The following is a 20,379-nucleotide window of genomic DNA, read 5'->3' on the forward strand; positions in this document are numbered from 1 at the left end:
GCCAGGGCAGCTCCCTGTTCAAATCCCTTCATGACAGTCGGTCGCTGGAGGACTCAAACCCCTGTCTTCAGCGGCCTGAGCAAGCCCCCCATCCCTTTACCACAGAAGGCTGCTTACAGCAGTTTTTTGCCCAATTCATATTTAACTAAAGAAGACCAGCTTCAGCAGGCAAGACAGAAGGAAAATGTTGTTTAAATCCCTTCTTTTCATTAGGAACAGGGAAGAATTGAGCCAGAGTCACTGCCATTTCAGGTGAGTCCCTAACCACTAGGCAACAGAGGACTTCCTGTTGCTGTGTCTTGCCTTGGCCCAATTAATAGTTAATTGAAGTGGAACAGCTTCAGCAGAAATGACTAACGGAGCCCCACCTCACCATACCTCTAAGTCCAGCGGTTGGGACATTCACTGAGATGTAGGAGAACGTTGCTTAAATCCCGTCTCAGCAAACTGCAGGTGATTGAACCAAAGCCTCCCCTAGTCTAGGTGAGCACCCAAAATGGTGGGCTAGAGAGTGATTCTTAGGCTTTCTGTGGCCCAAGTAATGGTTAATTATTTAATTAAAGTGAAACCGCTTCAAGAAGAGATGGAGAACAACCCACATCAGAGAACCCCTGGGGTCAGTGATCAGGGCACTCACCTAAAAGAGGGTACACCCTTGTTCCCATCCCTTCCCATCAAGTACAAGGGGAATTGAAGCACATCCCAGCTGAGGGCCCTCGCCACTGAGGAAAGGGTTAGACAGTAGACAGCCACCTTCTTCCCCATCTCCCCTAGTTGTGCTCTGTGGTGCTGGGCAGGTACTTGACAATCACCCATGAAATGGTGTAGACGCCTAAGTCACCTGACTGCAGGAGAGGGGTTCCTGGCTGTGGATCACAAGCAGAGATAGGGACCAAACTCCGTGACAGGCTGGGCTTAGCATGGTCCTCCACCCCCTCGGCAGCATCCCCCAGTGGCTGGCTTAGGTGGCTCCCTGCCTAGCGTGCTGGCTTTTGGGGATCCCATTCTGCGGTGCCGGTCTCTCCCCATTCACCGGCGAGGGAGCCTAAGCACCTAACTCAGGCGTAGGGAGTCCCGAATACTGCCACACCCAAGTCCCTGTGTGCTGAGACAGAGGGGAGCCGAGTCTACTTGGCCCATATTACAGGCAAGCAGCTTGGCGACCGTACGGGCGCTGAGAATGGACATGACTCAGGCAAACAGCCCTGAGACCAAAGAGGGGTTGTTGGGTTCATACCACAGACTCACCGCCAAGTCCCCAGGAGCTGCGAGTGGGCCTGCTTTGTGAATGCCACAAGCACGGAGATCACTGGGGAATGCAGAATAGGCCCCATCAGTGCGCACCAGAGCCTCACCCCTGCAAACCAGGGTGGGGAACTGAGAACAAGCAGTCTCACTGCATGCCCTAGACACAGAGCCCTGAGCCTGGGGGGCCCAAATGGGTGAGAGAGACATTCTGGAGCTCCCCTTTCCCCCGTGCTCCTGCGGGGGGAAGGGGAGGCGCAGGGTGAGAAGAGCGCTATACAAGCTTGAGCCAGTAACGGTGTAGTGACTGGGCGTTGCTCATGAAGTCTGCCTGCCCATTCTGCGCTTCCATTTGCTTTTCTCTGTGCGCCTTCTCCACAGCTCCAAACGCTTCTCTGAGTATCTGAGCTTTCTCCAAGACGAGTCTCCTCTCACCTTCTGGGAGAACCTCATTGCTCATGCCGGTGCCAAGTGCCAACCAGTTCAAGCAATTCTCTGCCTCATTTATGAGTTTCAGAGTAACAGCCGTGTTAGTCTGTATTCGCAAAAAGAAAAGGAGGACTTGTGGCACCTTAGAGACTAACCAATTTATTTGAGCATGAGCTTTCATGAGCTACAGCTCACTTCATCGGATGCATACTGTGGAAGCTGCAGCAGACTTTATATATACACAGAGAATATGAAACAATACCTCCTCCCACCCCACTGTCCTGCTGATCACTTTAGATAAGCTATTACCAGCAGGACAGTGGGGTGGGAGGAGGTATTGTTTCATATTCTCTGTGTATATATAAAGCCTGCAGTTTCCACGGTATGCATCCGATGAAGTGAGCTGTAGCTCACGAAAGCTCATGCTCAAATAAATTGGTTAGTCTCTAAGGTGCCACAAGTCCTCCTTTTCTATTTATGAGTTTGTGGATTCTACTGCCATGGTTATTGCTTTTCCTCAGAGCCTGGCTGATGACTGAAGCACCAAGTGGATAATGCACTGGACTGTGACTCAGGAGACCTGGGTTTGATTCCTGACTCTAGCATTGGCCTGCAGGTTGACCCTGCCTCAGTTTCCCCATCTGTAAAATTAGGATAATGATCCTGGCTTTCTTTGTCAAGCACTTTCTAGGAGTATCGTTAATAATAATAATGCTGGGAACCCAGAGCTATAGCAACTGATTGAATAAGAGGTACATGGGATTCATAACAACATCACTGATATTTAGGGCTGGGATTTTCAATGGAAGTTAGGTGCCCAAATCCTATTGAATTTCAATGGGATGTAGGTTCCTAACTCCCTTAGGATATGTCTACACTGCAGCGGGGAGGTGTGACTCCCAGCATGGGTAGATAGACTCATGCACCAAATAGCGGTGCGGAGATTGCAGCATGGGCTAGCTGCCAGAGTCCAAGCCTGCCTGAGCCCTGGATCCAAGCTTAATTGGCTTGCCTGAACCTTGGCCCCTGCCACAACATCCACACTGCTCTCATTAACAACTCAAGCATAGCTATATGTGTCTGCCTACCTGCGCAGGGAATCCCGCCACCTGCTGCAGTGCATAGCTCCCAGGCAAGCCCCAGCCTCGATACAGAGGGGTCCCCACTGAGAAGTGAGCGCTTTCCATTTGTCACCACAAGATGGTATCTGAGATTCTGCAGTCCTCCCCCATAACAAACATCACGGCCTTCTCAGCCCTTACAGTGATAGTACCTGGTGACCGCTGGGTCTTTACCAGTGGTCACTGAACAGCATTGCATCAGGGATGCAGTTGCTCTGGGCCCCATGGGCATGTGCACAAGTTGGCTGCATAATCTCTTAACGTGCTTGCACATGGCCCTCCAGCCTCCTCTTTGCCATCACTCACCCATTTCGGCTCAGGTTTACTACATTATTTAGCATGCTGCTCGTCAAATAAGGCTTGGCCATCTGCGGGTTGGACATGATTAGGTTCCGCATGGTGTAGCAAGCGGAGGACATGATATCTCCCAAATTGCTGTTGTTCCCGGACTGGAAGGCCAGGAGACGGGACACATCTGGAAGCACCTGGGGAGCTAAAGAGGAGGAATATTCCAGTCAGGACTGAAATAAAAACCAGTGCAGATAAATCAGATACTTGAGTAAGTCCTATGCAACACAAGGGCTGCAGAATCAGGCCCTAAGTGAGGCATTAATAATCATGCAATAGCTGCTGTGGCCTAGATCTCATAGGTATCTATGCGCCTAACTCAGTGGGAGTTACACACCTAAATACCTTTGAGGATCTGGTCCTATTTGATCGAAACAATAACAATGGACATGGCTTGGTTACGCTCGGGAAACCGTATACACCACCCCAAGAAGCCAAGTCCAGCCCAACCAGGGGAAACACTCCCTCTCCCAGAAAGAGGCCCAGAGAAACCAGCTGATCTCTCTTATCCATGAAGCATGCCAGGGATCAAGTGAGAGGCCCACTAATGGGATGAAGTAGCATTTGTTAATCAGACTGTGCACGACTCCAAAAGATGTCATAAGGGTTCCTTATGGTGGCTACAGGCCAGGACAAATAGCATCTCTTGGCCAGCATCACAGCCCTGATGCTCACCAGCCGTGGGGAGGGGACGTGTGACATCAGTGCATTTTTTTTGACGAATCTATGTCTGGTGGTGATGCTTGGCATAGTTCAGCTGATGGGTTTACAACAGAAGATGGGCTTGTGAAAGAAGGGGAGAGGTTAGTCAACCACTCAGAAACTGCTTTTATGGAAGCTCCTTACCCATGGTTTTGTGGAGAATAGGATGTCGGGACATGTTGCTCAGCAAGGAAGCCCCAGATCGGACAACTTCACTGTTACTGGATTGGAGGAGCCGCGCTATACGAGGCAAACCCTTCTCCTTTAAGCCAATCAGCTGGCTCATTGCATTGGACATCTAGGGGATAAACTAGAATTTGTTAGTGATGCCCAACCCATGCAGGACAGGTGTACTTGAACAAAAAAACTTCAGAAACAGACTTCAAAAGAGAAACTGCAGAACTAAAATTTATTTGCAAATTTAACACCATTAATTTGGGCTTGAATAGGGACTGGGAGTGGCTGGCTCACTACAAAAGCAGCTTTGCCTCTCCTGGAATTGACACCTCCTCATCAATTATTGGGAGTGGACCACATCCACCCTGATTGAATTGGCCCTGTCAACACTGGTTCTCCACTTGTGAGGTAACTCCCTTCTCTTCATGTGTCAGCATATAATGCCTGCATTTGTAATTTTCACTCCATGCATCTGAAGAAGTGGTTTTTTACCCATGAAAGCTTATACCCAAATAAATCTGTTAGGTGCCACCGGACTCCTTGTTGTATCCATACAGTATTTCTGGGTATACACACTATAGTATAGCTAGGTCATAAAATAATCATCAATATCATACTTTATTCTTCTGTAGCCTCTTGGATCCAAATCCTCAAAAGGAATTTAGGTGCTTAACTCCCATTTATTTCAATGAGAATTAGGTGCCTAAACACCTTTGAGGATCTGGGTCTCTCCTATGCATCCCTCTCTGTCCATGAACAACTTATATTAGGGGCTGGGGAGTCAGTTCTCGCCTCAGCCTGCGTGGGGTGGGAGGGTGCGGGGACAAGGTGGGGAGGTTTATGAGCTTAAATCCTATCAACATTAATTGGAGGGTTTTGAGTTTCATGCACAAACTGCCCCTCCCCTGCCACCCATCCCACCCCAAGAGGAACAAACCACTCCTTGTACAGCTAAATGATACTTTTTAAAAGACAGGTTTCAGAGTAGCAGCCGTGTCAGTCTGTATTCGCAAAAAGAAAAGGAGTACTAGTGGCACCTTAGAGACGAACCAATTTATTTGAGCATGAGCTTTCGTGAGCTACAGCTCACTTCATCGGATGCATACCGTGGAAAATACAATGAGGAGATTTATAGACACACAGAACATGAAAAAATGGGTGTTATCATACACATTGTAAGGAGAGTGATCACTTAAGATGAGCTATTACCACTTTTAAAAAGACAGGCACTTGCATGAAGTTCTGTCCTTGTTTACACTGGTGTAAATCCAGAGTGACTCCGTTGGCTTGATGCATGCCCAGCAACTCAGTCCATTCAGTTAGGTGCCTACATATGGACACAGAAGCCTGACTTTACGCCTTGTTTTTTGAATTCTTGGCCTCAGAGACCAACACTGAACAATTTTATTATGTTGCCAGACAGCTGCATTCTTTCTTCCAATAAAGGCATGTATTATTGGCATAGGGTCGTTTCTCCTCTCGGGTAATCAGCTGCAGTTCTAACCACTAGCACATTCTGCTGGGTTGCCATGACAGACAGCTTGATTGCCCACCCTGCGTACACCACAGACATGTGTTGTGTTACCTATTGGTGCTAAGAGGATTGAGGTAAGTATCCCAGGACACTGAGGAGAGAACGGATCCACTAGCCTGTGACCTAAAGGGCTAAAGGATTCCATTCTGCAAACTCCCTGCACGTAGAATTGTCACCTTCAATGGAAGATCTGTCTCAGGAAGGCTTGTAGGATAGGCTTTGCAAATTTCCTTTGCAAGTTTCTCCCTCTCAATGTTGAGCTCATTAAAATTCACATTTGCACATGAAAAGATAGTCCAACGGAAAAAAAAAAAAATCATGTACTTCCATGTCATTTATGTGCTGCTTTTGTTTTGTGCTCTGCAGTTCATCTCATGGCAACCCTGCAGTACTCTAGGAAATTTTGGGAGTGCAAACAGAGATCAATATAAGGAAAAATGCTGTAAATCTTAGCTGAAAGGAACGTGGATCTAACACACAAGGCATTGTGTGTCCTAGATTTCAGCCAAAAGACTCAGCTTAACAAAATGAAGTTTATTAATTGCCTACAAATACCACATTTCAACAAATCTCTACAGAAGTTTCTGTAGAGATTTGGAATCTTCATGGCAGGAAATCTGAGTAGCGTGATTATTCTGGTAATAGAATGCTGACCAGTGTAGCATTCCATTCCATCTCCCCTTTTAAGTTCTACATTCCTACCATTCACAAAACTCTACCTTCCTGAGTCAGTAACTCACCTCACCAATCTCCCTTTTCCTTTGTTGACAAGTCTTTTCCTAAAATACATAATCAATCCCAGCTCGAGCCTGGGATATTCAAAGGTGTCTAAGAGAATTAGACACTCAACTCTAAAGGAGGGGAAAAATTCGTTTTGGGAAGGATTCTGAAAATTGACTTTATTTCGAATCGGAAATTCTCTGTGAAGGAAAATACTGAAAAAAAAAAAAGGTTTCAGGGTGGTAGGAATGTTCATTTCAACAAAAACCATTTCTTCTCAATGCTGACTTTTAAAAAATGTAGTATAATCTAGTGTTTTTAAAAACGGAAACAAAACGTCATTTCAAAATGAAACATCAAAATGTTTTGTTCCAAAAAACATCAAAACCAGACGTTTCAACATTGTTTTGGAGGAAAACCACAAAGATAAAGTACTGCCAAAGTTCTAGTGAAATCAACCTGATGTTGTCAAGGTTCCTCCCCCACTCTGAACTCTAGGGTACAGATGTGGGGACCTGCATGAAAAACCTCCTAAGCTTCTCTTTACCAGCTTAGGTCAAAACTTCCCCAAGGTACAAAATATTCCACCCTTTGTCCTTGGATTGGCCGCTACCACCACCAAACAAATAGTGGTTACTGGGGAAGAGCTGTTTGGACACGTCTTTCCCCCCAAAATACTTCCCAAAACCTTGCACCCCACTTCCTGGACAAGGTTTGGTAAAAAGCCTCACCAATTTGCCTAGGTGACTACAGACCCAGACCCTTGGATCTTAAGAACAATGAACAATCCTCCCAACACTTGCACCCCCCCTTTCCTGGGAAATGTTGGATAAAAAGCCTCACCAATTTGCATAGGTGACCACAGACCCAAACCCTTGGATCTGAGAACAATGAAAAAGCATTCAGTTTTCTTACAAGAAGACTTTTAATAAAAATAGAAGTAAATAGAAATAAAGAAATCCCCCCTGTAAAATCAGGATGGTAGATATCTTACAGGGTAATTAGATTCAAAAACATAGAGAACCCCTCTAGGCAAAACCTTAAGTTACAAAAAAGATACACAGACAGAAATAGTTATTCTATTCAGCACAATTCTTTTCTCAGCCATTTAAAGAAATCATAATCTAACACATACCTAGCTAGATTACTTACTAAAAGTTCTAAGACTCCATTCCTGGTCTATCCCCGGCAGAAACCAGCATATAGACAGACACACAGACCCTTTGTTTCTCTCCCTCCTCCCAGCTTTTGAAAGTATCTTGTCTCCTCATTGGTCATTTTGGTCAGGTGCCAGCGAGGTTACCTTTAGCTTCTTAACCCTTTACAGGTGAGAGGAGCTTTCCCCTGGCCAGGAGGGATTTCAAAGGGGTTTACCCTTCCCTTTATATTTATGACAGATGTCATGAAGCGTTTGGATTTAGGCAGAGTTGCATATCCCAGAGGCATATGGTTCCATCAAAATTTCCCAAACCAGCTCTACCCAACTCCCACTGAAAGTCAAATTCCCTATGCCCCTTTGAGAAGCCTCACCCCACTGACAAAAGGGATAATTTTCTCAAATTTGAAAGAAATCAAAGCTTTTCATGTCCAAAGACTGAGCAAATCAAGGCTGACAGGTTAGTGTTATCCTTTCACCAGCTAGACATGCAGCAGAAGACTTCCCCAGTGTCATCGTCGGTGACCTTTGGGTGGGATGCTGTAACACACAACACTTCTCTGCGCTGTGTACCCATGGGACCCCAGTAACAAGCAAGCGCTGAGAGAATGAGGAATCAGTCAACGCTACATTCAGCTAATGCAGCAACTCATGGTGTCAGACTCCATTAGGTGGTCGAGGGACAGCTGCATAGAACACATCCCCGGACATCGGCAATACCAGGAGGGATGAGCTGGAGTGCCGATGAGAAGCGCAGTCAGAAAAGTAACAAATACTTTCTTCATAGATTGTATTTTCTAAAAGGACAACCAACCTCATTCTCAATTACCGAGGGACAATCTCCACTCGTTGATATACTTTGCTTCCCACAATCAGCTCTCTGTACAACTTTTCATGAGTGATGTACCCGAGTATTTGGATTCTAATATCTAAACTGTATTGTTAAATCTATTCACCGAAATTTGGGTTATTGCTGATAATGTACTCTAACATATGATTTTTAAAAAACTAACTTTGTATTTGTGGATAATCTAAACACTATACCCAGATGTACAGACACTCTTTTCCCAACTTATGCATTATCTGTCTCTCTCTATATTTTTAACATTAGCTTTAATAAAATTTTAAAATCCATTCATTTATCTATTTAGCCATCTCACTTAAATTAAAATCAATGAAGTTTAGGCAAGAACAAGACCAGATATTCACCATGCCCATCCCCTATTTTGCACACACGCAGATAGTGTCTTAGGCCCAGTCCTTCCTACCTTGGCACACAGACCTCAAAAGGCAACACAACCAGGGTACTTCTGCTGGGTGAAAGCCATGAAGAGTGTGTGCTGTGCAACTATGTCCATCATTGCTAGTATGGAAGAAGGTTTGCAGTGTCAGCCCTAGCCAGAGGAGTGCTGAGGGCGTGTCCAGAGGATCCACGGACTAAATCCTCAGTGCACTCTGTGTCGGATGTGTGCGTGCAATGGCATTAGAGTTTAATGCTGTAATAGAAACTGTGGAGCAATTCAAGGGTGCTCTGCAGTTTAGAAGAGGTGCTTTCCCCCTGTAGAGCCCATTGAGGTGTGAGTGTGTGAGAGAGAGAGAGAGAGAGCGCTCACCAGTCCTCTGCTGGCAGTGAGGTTCTGCAGGGCCCCAGCACAGGCCTCTAGGGTGGCATCTTTCTTGCTCTGGTCCATCAGGTTCAGGTATGTGCGGATGGCATCAGAATGGTAGAGCCAGCTGGGCCCTCTGGGTTTGTACTCCTCATCGGGAATGGGTAGAACATACTCATCAATCTAAGGGGAAGTAATAGATTGACATCCAGGAGCTTGGCGTTTTCTACATGAATCACACGTCATTATCCCTGGTTGCTTGGGCGGTCACATACAAATATCTGCATGCACCTATCACGTACAGACAACACATCTAGTGTGGCTGGGCATATGCGGCCACTCTCTCAACTCTCCCAGGTGTACCAACTGGAGGACATGTTACTCTATGTAACTCCTCATACCCCTTTTCTGGTCCTGATAATGCAGGGGCAGGGCAGCTCTTCACTCGAACCCAGTGACAGGGGCTGAGTGAATGGTGCATTTTGCAAGCACTCAGAATCAGGAGCACGTCTTACCTCCAGCTTCCCACTCCTGCTGTTGAAGCAGCCTGTGAGGGTCTTGTCCACATAGGCATTCCTGGCCATGTGGTTGAGCTGGGTGTATTTATTGGGCACCTCGGCATCCAGGCGGTAGGATAGATTGTGCAGGATACAGATGCAGTTCTCCACGGACTGAAATCAGCCCCCGAAAAAACACACAGTTTTACAGTCAGACAGGAACATGGAACAGTATGCGCATTGTAACAATATTTAATGACAGTCAATGATGTGTTGCGGTGTAAGGCAGATAAACCCTGCTGCCTGAACATAAATATAATACACCAAACTCTGAGGTCCTTACTCTGATTTTATTTATGGCTTGTCTACATAGGGACATTCTGGAAAATTAATCTGAATTACCTTTTAAAGTGGATTAGTTAAACTGCATTAAATCCCTGTGTGGACACTCTTATCTGGAGTTAGAGTAGACTTAATCTGATTTAGTTTAATTCACTTTCAATTCACTTCTAAATCAGAGCCAGATTTTCAGAAGTGTTCAGCATACAGCAGCGACCATTGTGACATGTAGGCCAGAATTTTCAAAAGAGCTCTGCACCCATTTGCGCACCAAAATCAATAGCCGGACTATCAAAAGAGCTGTGCACGGTCAGTGCTCAGGGTGTACTACTAATTGGCTAGGGCTAGGCACAGGCTGGTGAACTGTGTGTAAGTGGGAAGCTCATATGTCTGGTACCTTGTCATCAGGCCGGCTGGCAGCCACACAATTCTGGGTATAAGTCATGACTGAGTCAATCAGGCCAGGGTAGTTTCTCATGGTGTGACGTCCAGCATCTGCAGAACTCAGGTTTCTGAAGGAAGACATTTTATAAAATGTAGGGAGATAAAGCAAGACAGATAAGCAGCTCCGTTAGCTGGGTATTTTCCATCAGCCACTGAGCTCCCTACATAATTCTGTTTGAATTCAACCCACTTGGAAGGATTGCCTTTATAGGGTGAAATTCACCTCTCTGCAGGGGGCCAGTGCACCACTTAAGTCCCACTTCAACTCTGACGACTAAAGTGGGACCTAGATGGTGTATAGGCCTTGTCACGTTCCTCTCCAGAGGGGTGAATTTCATCCATGGAGATTTTCCTTTTAGGGTAAGTCCAGAGGGAAGATATCCCCTTAGAGAGAACAATGTAGGTACAGTGGGGACACGCAAGATATCTGCTTAGAGTTATTTCCAGAGAGAGGGTAGAATAATGAGTAGCTGGAGATTGCCACAGAGAACAAGGAGCCCACCTTCAACGGGCGTAGGTCAGTGTAGCAACATTGACTTCAATACCACCATTACCACACAGCTCTTTCTAAACAAGCACATTTATTCTTAAAGTGAAAACATTACAGAGAAAACATATTAAATCAATACAACGTACACGCATGCTAATAAGCTTACCAGAGATCACCCCAAACTCCAGCAGGCGTTTGGGCTGGTGACCAGTCCTTCAGACCTCACACAGAGGGTTTTCTGTGGTCATCAGTTCATAACAAGAACCCCCATGTCTCTCTGAGTCCCTCCTTTCTACTGTTTGGGCCTCTGATCTTGTCCTCATGTGACAGGTGACCACCATGACTAGCACACAAAGGTCCCCTCCTCAAGGCGAAGCTTTAAAAAGTACCTTGTTTAAGAGAGTCCTTTGAAGCCCCTAACATTTCCCAGGGTTTACATGAGTCGTGTCTCTCCCCTAGAGACATTACATACGATCTCACAATACGAACTCCTAAAATACTTTAACTGAATTCAGTAAGGTTTAGCTTAATCCAAGAAGGTTTGTCCAGGATATTGCCGGAATTTGTCATCTCTCTCACACGGGGACACCAGGTTTTAAGAAAAAGGGGCAAAAAACTTAGATTTAAGTGGTGATGGTTTCGCTGCGCTATACTCTGGATCAGGCGTTGGCTAAGACAGCAGAGTTTTAGCAGCGGCATGACATGATCTTGTTTTAATGCACCGGTAGCTTGCAAATGAGTGGTTTGCAATAGCTCACAGACATCTGCCAGACAGAAACTCTTAACAAACCTGCGTGGCTAGGCTTTTGTCAATGAGCAGATGTCCAAGTCCCGCATTATTCAAGACCTATTTTAGGCCCAAACTGACCTCAAGTTTGGAATTATCTCCATGTCATTGCTATGCATTATGGGCACAAGACATGACAAACCAGTGCACAGAAGACTGACCCTGCCCCCTGGATGGCTATTTTTGCAGTATCCCCCAATACTGCCATTTCTCCATTAACATGTATCCGCATATTTGAGCTCCAGTGCCTTTACAGGGATGGAGCAGATGACAGCCCTGCTTACAAGAACCATTCTGCCGCATAACTGCACATGGAAAGTTCTCCTCCAAGAGAGGGATGGAGGCAGGAGCGCGCTGTCCTTCAGAAGTGATCTCCAGCCTCTGGGGGCTGATAGTGACAGGCAGAGAAAGCTGCAGTCCCTGCTGCAGTCTGCTTCATCAGTTTCACAAGCGAATGTAGCTCCCATTAGCTAGCGTGTCTGGTAAGGGCGCGGTCTGTTGCTACATTCCCTAAGGCAGAGCTTTAGTTCATTAAAGTACCTAATTATACAGCTTTTTCATCTCCCCACTGAGTTGTTCCCAACGTGATGGGGAATTTGGAAGCTGGTAGAAGAAACTGCAAGTCAGGACGAAGATCTTCATGCCAAGAAGTTCTCTGGCTTTTCCAAGGAAGAAATAAAACCATCCCAGGCCCAAATACAAGCCTCTCACTTTGACACCGACACTTACACTGGGATGGGCCAACACCTAGTGACTGTAACTGGAATGAATGGATCCAGTATGAAAAAAGAGAATCAGCTGGAATTTGCTGGCAAGAGATAGTCATTAGAGCTGGATCGAAAATCTGGGGGTTTAGTCCCACACAGAAAATTTTGACTTTTCATCAAATAATGGAAAACAATTTTTGTTTTTTGGCAATCAAAATTTTAAAAAAATTCAGCTGAAACCTGAACATTTTTGGCCCAGAACCACCAGCCTCATCCCCCACCACAAATTCCTTGTGTTAGCTAAAAAATTTCAAAAAGTTTTCTAATGAAAAATCAAAACTTTCCAAGGAAACAGGACACTTTCTGTGAAAAATTTTTGTTTTATCAAAACCCCAATTTTCTGTTGAAAAACAAGTTCAGTGGGAAATGTTCATCTAGCTCTAGACACCATGAAAACTTTATGAATAGGCTTGGCAGAATTTCACTTGTATTTTTTTAAATCATGACTGGCGTGGAGAAAGTGACTAGGGAAGTGTTATTTACCCCTTCACATAACACAAGAACTAGGGGTCACCCAATTAAATTAACAGGCAGCAGGTTTAAAACAAACATAAGGAAATACTTCTTCACAACACACAGTCAACCTGTGGAACTCCCTGCAAGAGGATGTTGTGAAGGCCAAAAGTATAGCTGGGTTCAAAAAAGAACTAGATACGTTCATGGAGGATAGTTCATCAACAGCTGTTAGCCAAGATGGTCAGGGATGCAACCCAATGCTCTGGGTGTCCCTAAACCTCTGACTGCCAGAATCTGGGACTGAACAATGGGAGATGGTTCACTTGATGATTGCCCTGTTTGTTCATTCCCTCTGAAGCAACTGGAACTGACCACTGTAGGAAGACAGGATACTGGACTAGATAGACCATTGGTCTGACCCAGTATGGCCGTCCTTATAATTTTGATGGATAATATCAATCATGCTTATTTTTAAGCTTTTTTTTTATTTATTTTTTAATCAATTTAAATGTTCACAGTTGCAGGAAATTTTGGGAGATCAGACAATAATTAATGACAGTAGATGTTGAGATTCAAAAAGTTAAAGGTTTATAACTGTTAAAATAAGGGGTCCATTTTAAGCATAGCCACAAAGGGTGTGAGCGATGCTTGTCTGCTGACCTACCTCAAACAGCCTGTAGCATTGAAGAATACCTCAGGGTCAACAATTTCTCTTGTCCTATTACTGACACCATCAGACCACCCCGAGAAAGGGATGATAACACAATCTGTCAAGACAGGGAGGGCTTCGTGTATCAAATCTTCTTTCAGCTCATCAGTGGAGGACAGGTTCCACAGCAACCCTAGAAAGAAAATGCAAGACAAACATTAAACCTTAAGGTCTTGATGCAGTAAAGGCCTGAATCTCCTATCACTAACATTGCAACTAGGGAATAACTCCATGAAAGTTACATCCATGCAAAACTGGTGCAAAGAAGAAGAGAATCAAGCTCTAGGTCTACAATCGAGGCATTCAAGATAGCCCCCAGGTTTGGAGAGACACGCTCTGGTCCAATCTCCCCATCCAATCTCAGTTCTAACAGAAAAGGCAGTTTCCTCTGTAACTAACCAACATGTCACTCCACGATCAACCTGCGTGGTGCTGCGTGTGCTGTTCAAACTAGGCTTCCCAGTACAGACCCAGAATGTCACCTCTTCTACCTAGTCCACGTTATCTTGAGAAGGGTCTTGAAACTAGTTCTCCCATAATACATTGTACTAGCTCAGTGGTCTCCATCCTTTCCAGGCAACAAAAACCTCTTGTATTTCAAGCAGTGTTCACTGCTTCCTATTTAACCATGTGCCCTCTAACCCCCCATGGGACTTGGGCATACTCTAAGTTCTAGTTTCAGAGTATATACAGTTAAATGGGAGACAGTAGAGGCATCATACCGGCCTGGGACAGAGGCCCTCTATTACAGTACAGAATGGAGCCTGGTGTCCCAGCCTCAAAGATCATATTTCTGTACACATTTCAGTCTGGGGCAGTGAGGGGAGTGGACCATTTACCCAAGGCTCAAGTACACTATAATCAAAGACAACTCGGGCTGACCCAGTGTTAGCACATGCACGTGATCCCAGTAGAACCCAACTCTTCAGGGTAAGCCTGGGACACTAAATAGACTGTGTAATATTCTCTGAAACAAACCCCCAAAACTCACCTCCTGTCAGACCAGGAAGGGGAACTAAGTGCCAGAGGATGGGACCCTCCTCTGAGAATGCCCTGGACCCAGCTCTCAGGTGATCACATGTAGGTCCTGATGGCTCAAAAGCCCTTGATGGTCACAGCTGTGGTGGTAAACCTGGTTGCATAGGTGTGATCTCTAAGTCTCAGACCTGATTCACAGGCCAGTGGTTGGGAACCCCTAACACTGTACACAAGATTCACAAAGCTGATAAATTGGGCAATCCAGGGGCCTGATCCTGCACAGCCTCGCACTTTGTGTTGTCATTTGCACATGGGGAAAGCGAGTACAAAGTGTCATGCTGGTCTGATAGTGTTGTACTTTGCACAGGTGCATATGGCAACGCAAGGTGGCAGGCAGGTGAATCTCAGGCCCCAGTATCTAGGAGCCAGATCCCCAGGTGTTATAGGCTGGTGTGGAAGTCAATGGAGTTATCCTAAGTTACACGAGCTGAGGCTCTCTCCTTTGCTTGCATGTACCTGTCAGCTGTTTCTGTATTTCAGTGTTCGGAGTTCTCCTCAGGAGGCTCACACACTCCCTTATCCCATTCTGCCGTCGGGTTTCTAACTTGTTGGCAGGATTTCTGAAGACCAGATTTCTAAGAGCCCCAGCTGCAGCCTGCTGGACATTTTGGTTTGGGCTGCGGAGGAGTTCAATTAGCTTGCCAATTCCACCTAGCCGGTAGACCTGCGAGAGGAGAAGACAGACAAGGATCAGCATCCCATGAAAAGCTCATCTATTTGCTCTGGTGTATTAAAAGACCACGGCGACAGAAGTTAATGCAAGAAGACAGCATAGCGCGTACTAATTGGAATGGAAAGGATACCCTGAGCATTACAGGATGGCTAGACCCAAAATACCCCATTTTTTACAAGGCAGTCAAATGGCTTGATAGCTATAGTCAAGAGCGTCTGTGCTGACTGCCTTGATGACTAGGGTATAAGATTAGTGGACAGAGCACTGGACTGAGATCAACTGGGTTCTATTCCCGGCTCTGTTATTGACCTGCTGGGTGATGTTGGACAAGTCACTTCATAGCTCTGTGCCTCAGTTACCAAATCTGTAAACACAGGGATAATGAATTATACCAATTTTGTAAAGCACTCTCCACTCCACCTATGAAAAGAGCTGGTATTGTTACTAACAGATGTCAACAATTAAGACTTGCAAGTAATGACCTCAGCTGGAGTAAATTAGTGTTTGCTCCCACTGACTTCAGCAGTGCTACGCTGATTTCTGTCACCTGAGGATCCGGCCTCACGAGTCTTATTTCTGCGGTGAAAAGCTACCTAGAGACCACATTATAATTGTAATATAGCAACATTCCATAGTGCTTTATACAGAGGCAACACGTATGTTGGCGTAACATACACTCAGAATCAAGGGGCCAAATTCTGGGCTGATGTGTAAGGGGACGGGGGTGTGAATCTAAGTCTAAGGCAGCCTACAGTTGATGTAACATACATGTTGATGAGACTGGGAGAAGGTAGCAGTCACACAAGCTTAGACTCTCTGTAGATTGGTAGACTTAATTAGTCTCAGCACTGAATTGGTCCTACTTCTCTGAAGTAACCAGAGCTCCTGTGAAAGGAATTCATTGCTGTGAGCCTAGGAGTTAGTGAAACCACCTGTTTATGAATGAATGAAACTGTCAGCTGGGGAAAAATGCCTTGATATTTGGAAGCCTCACTTAATGAGCCTTGGGGCACATTTTCAGAAAGTGCTCAGCACCCACAATTCCAGTCGAAGGCAATGGGAAATAAAGATGTTTGGCACTGCTTGAAAATCAGGCCCCAGAGGTCTCACGTGGACCTTCTAAAATGAAGGCACCCAGACCCAGAGCCCACTTCTGAAAATGCAGCCACGAACAAGTTAGTTTACCTCTTGCTTGGCAGATTCATCCTGGAAGCAGGTGTGCTGGAGGTAGTATGCACCCATGGCTTGAGATTTCTCATCCGAGGAGCACAGGAGCTGTATGGCTTTCTGGATGGTCATTGCCACGTTGTCCAACTCATCAGTGCATATTCTAAACAAAAAGAAGGGAAAGGAGTGGATCAGTCGCTATGTGGCAAGTGCAAGATGCTTTAGAGGCTGATGACTTCTTTGAAAGATGCCACCAGATACAAGTAGGCAACGGCCCCTCAGCCGACTACCGTTAGAGCTTATGGGTTTGTTTATCTAGACAGATCTATCAATATTGCAATATGGTCCCTGCAAAGAGAGCTGCAACCACCAAGAAACCTGGTGGGCTAAGTATTCAGGTCATGACTCAGTTTTTACCCAGTCCTTACTCCCACTGACATCCATAATAATGGAATGTCGTTGTTTGTTTACAGAAAGAAGACTGGGAAACTGCGTGTGACCTCTTGTAGATTTCAGAATGATACCCATGATCATACGCATCTACCTTAACCTTTGGGGTGCTAAATCACAGTTTTGTTTCAAGGAAAGCCATTGCTGTTTGTGGCCATGTTATTGTCAGAAAAAGAGCCTAGAGAGGGAGGTTTTAAGTGGAGTTACAGATGAACACCGACAGTGGAATGATTGCAGATGTCTATAGAATCCCGAGGTGAGTTACAAGAGAGTATGGACTTGGTGTGGGGCAGGGGGGATGGAAAGCGTGGGAAAAAACCCACCCAGACCTTTGAAAATGCACCTCCTTGCCGTGGAAACAGGGGGCCTGATTATCTCCTGCCTTGCACCTATGCAGAGTGGGTAGAAAGTGCTCCCAATTCACAATGCTAATGACAACACAAGGTGCAACGCGAGGAAAAATCAAGCACTAGCAGTCCAATTGTTTGTTTAATTTTATTTAAACAATTAACTGAATGCAAGTGGAAAATGGTAGGTCACAGGATGGGTGAGACTAAAATGTTCAGGGGATTTGGTGGAGCAAAGCATCCAAAAGTTCAGCTTCTGCCATGATGTTTTCCCTTCTCTGCGCTCCCATTTACATCAGTGGGGTTTTACCGTTGACTTCAGTGAGGTCACGATCAGGTCCTGTCAGGACATTATGTCTTTGGGAACTGGATGTTTCTTGGTTTCAGCATATGGAGGGAATATCCCTGATGGGAAAATCCAGCAGACTCTAAAAGAGAATTATATCTTTTCTATGGGATTTTTAAATTTACCTATGAGATTCTATATGGAGATATGATCCTCTATTAAATTCTATTAAACAATCCACAGAAAGGTGTCATTCTCTATTATGTTGTATAGGCTGTCCAGAATAATTTCCATGGCATTCTAATGGTTTCATCTCTACTAAGTTCTATAGGGCTTCCCCATAAAGGATAACCCCTCTTGCTGAGATTTTGTTATTAAGCCAGAAACCAAGAAGTGCGGAGTCATGTAAAATGGGGGCAGGAAAGGTTGACTTTGAACCTTCGGAACCTCAGAAGATGTTTGGTTCGGGCCATGTTTTGGTGAAGGTTCAGGATAGTGTCATTTTATCTAAACCTTTCTGACCATCTCTACCAGGCTGATGGTAGCTTTGGAACCAAATCCCTCTCTCCACAAACAGAACAGGCACAGCATGAGCTGTGACAGGAGAAGTTTCTCCCTCCACTGTACCCATGCTGTCTGGGAGAGGAAAGTAGGAAAGTTCTATCTCCAGGGATCATTCAATCTTTAGCCATTCTGCTGAGAAGACCAGCCGATGACTGCCAGCTGTGATGGCGGCTCTGATGATGGCATCCAGTTCTAGAAGTTCTCAAAGCAGGGGCAATTTTTATAGGCGACCCACCAGGGTCAGTTTTTCAAGGACAACTCCCTACACGGGCATTTCTACAGAGCGACAAATCCATCCCCAGCCAGAACCATAGGGGGAAATCTCTGCAACCAGCTCCAGTTCCACAGTGGAAAGGGTCAGTAACCAGAATCCATTTTCTCCAGGGGAATTCATCCAGGGGAACAACTCCTCACTCAGGTTAAGTTCTACAACCAGAGCAACTAAACAGAATGGAAACTTTTCTTTTTTGTTATTGAGAGTCTAGGGGCCCAGGGGACAAAGGAGCAGGGAGGAGCTAAGAAAGCCACTGCTCATTGTTTATTAAAAACATTACAGAGAAGGTAATATCCACAAGCCCAGCGATTCCTAACATATGACTCAAACCCCCTTGCACTGAACACCTTTCCACAACCATTAGGAACTCAAATATGGCTCAGAGCATTGTCACTCATCTTTGATCCACCCAAATAATTACAGTTGAAGCTTTGGCACCATAGGCAGCTAGCTAGGAGGATTCCCTTACATTCTTCATAGATTCATAATGAAGGCCAGATTGGACCACAGTGATCATCCTGTCTGACCTCCTGTATAAAACAGGACTAAAATTTCCCCAAAATAATACATGTTTTGAATCAGAGCAGATCTTTAAGAAAAACATCCCATCTTGATTTAAAAATTGCCAGTGATGGGGAATCCACCAAGATGGGGCATTTTTCTAAAGGATCTGCTCTGGGAATTATTTTGAGGGAAGTTCTATGGCTTGTGTCATACAGGAGGTCAGTCTGGATGATATAATGGTCCCTTCTGGTTTTCGAATCTCACCCTTGGCAAGTTGCTTTAATGGTTTGAGAGCTAAAGACCTGAGAGCTGAACCCCAATGTGCTATTCACAAGACACTGAAAGGAGACAGTTTTCTTCCTATCGTGAACGATTGCAGTACGAACCCCAGCCATGCCAGCTGTGATGGATGTCATAACAAAAAGATGCATCACTCTACCTTTGGGAAACAGACACACACTTCAGGGGACTCTTTCTGGCCTCTAGTGGACCAGGCTGTGATTACTTGTGCTGATAGTCATTTGCAGAGGCAGTTTACAGCAGGGAAGAACCACTCAGGGCTAGGCTCCACATTTGGGATTGACCCATGGTTCCATCAGCATGGACAGGGAGGATACACTCCCTGCTAGTGACCTCTCTTCAGTCTCCCAGTCATCTCCGGAAAGGAGCTCCACCAGGCATCACGACCTCCACCAGAGACGGGTCTGCAGTGGCTGGAGATAGCAGGTCAGTGGGGGGTTGCGCTCTGACTTTTCAGAGGACTTGGTATTGCGTTGCCAGGATGTCCTGTGTTAGCCACACATGGACAGTGATGACCCTATCAGGCTTCGTCCTGCATTCCGGCCAGGCAACAAGTCCAGAGGATCCCATTCGAGTCAACAGCTTTGCTGCCTGTTCCATAGCATCCAGTCTGATGCCTGTGGCCCTTTTCTTTAGCCAGCTCCGGTTTCTCTCAGGTTTTTAGTGCTCCTGTGTCAGTTATTCTCAATACGACTTACGGCCATGCCCACACCTGCTGTCACTTCTGAAGTGATGAAGCATTTGCTCCATGAGATGTTTACCAACGGGGGCAGGCGGGTCACTGCATGCCATTGCCACCGACAGCCACGGTTCACAGCCACACATTTGAAGGTGTACCCAGCGGATGTATCTGAGCCTCTTTCTTCCACCTACAGCTGAACAGTGAGGGTAAAGCAAACACGCCAACCACGTCTTGAAAGATGATCGCAGTGCACATCCGGCATTATGGCGGACACTGTTCCCCTTCCGAAATTCAGGGCCTGCTACAGCTCAGTTCCAGCAGTCCTCATGCTAGGGAGGGTCTGCAGGTACCAGAACTCACCTTTTCCTCCTTACAGAGAAGAGCATCGAGTCCCTCTCTGGCAGGCTATCATGGAGAAGGTCTAACTGGCCTAGCACGGTGGGATTTGAATCTGGGACTTGAAGTGCTAAAGGCAAGAGCCTCTACAGCTTCAGCTAAAGGTAGGACCTCCCTAGCTGGTGGCAGTAATAGTTTCCTGTCCTCCTATGTGTACCAGCTGGAGAGGA

General features: G+C 45.7%; 1 protein-coding gene across 1 annotated transcript in view; it reads right to left on the reverse strand.

Annotated features, from left to right (window-relative positions):
- PKP1 (plakophilin 1) overlaps positions 1-20,379 on the reverse strand; it is a 50,160-nt gene that overhangs the window by 5,048 nt on the left and 24,733 nt on the right. The window contains exons 4-11 of the mRNA XM_084610914.1: positions 16,425-16,569; positions 15,023-15,230; positions 13,484-13,661; positions 10,273-10,387; positions 9,555-9,710; positions 9,046-9,222; positions 3,990-4,143; positions 3,102-3,288 (exon numbers count right to left, since the gene is read on the reverse strand). Coding sequence (XP_084467040.1) covers positions 3,102-3,288; positions 3,990-4,143; positions 9,046-9,222; positions 9,555-9,710; positions 10,273-10,387; positions 13,484-13,661; positions 15,023-15,230; positions 16,425-16,569 — 1,320 coding nt within the window. The remainder of the gene's footprint in view (positions 1-3,101; positions 3,289-3,989; positions 4,144-9,045; positions 9,223-9,554; positions 9,711-10,272; positions 10,388-13,483; positions 13,662-15,022; positions 15,231-16,424; positions 16,570-20,379) is intronic.

Source organism: Lepidochelys olivacea (assembly GCF_965140295.1).
Source record: "Lepidochelys olivacea isolate rLepOli2 genome assembly, chromosome: 21".
NCBI classification, from domain to species: domain Eukaryota; kingdom Metazoa; phylum Chordata; order Testudines; family Cheloniidae; genus Lepidochelys; species Lepidochelys olivacea.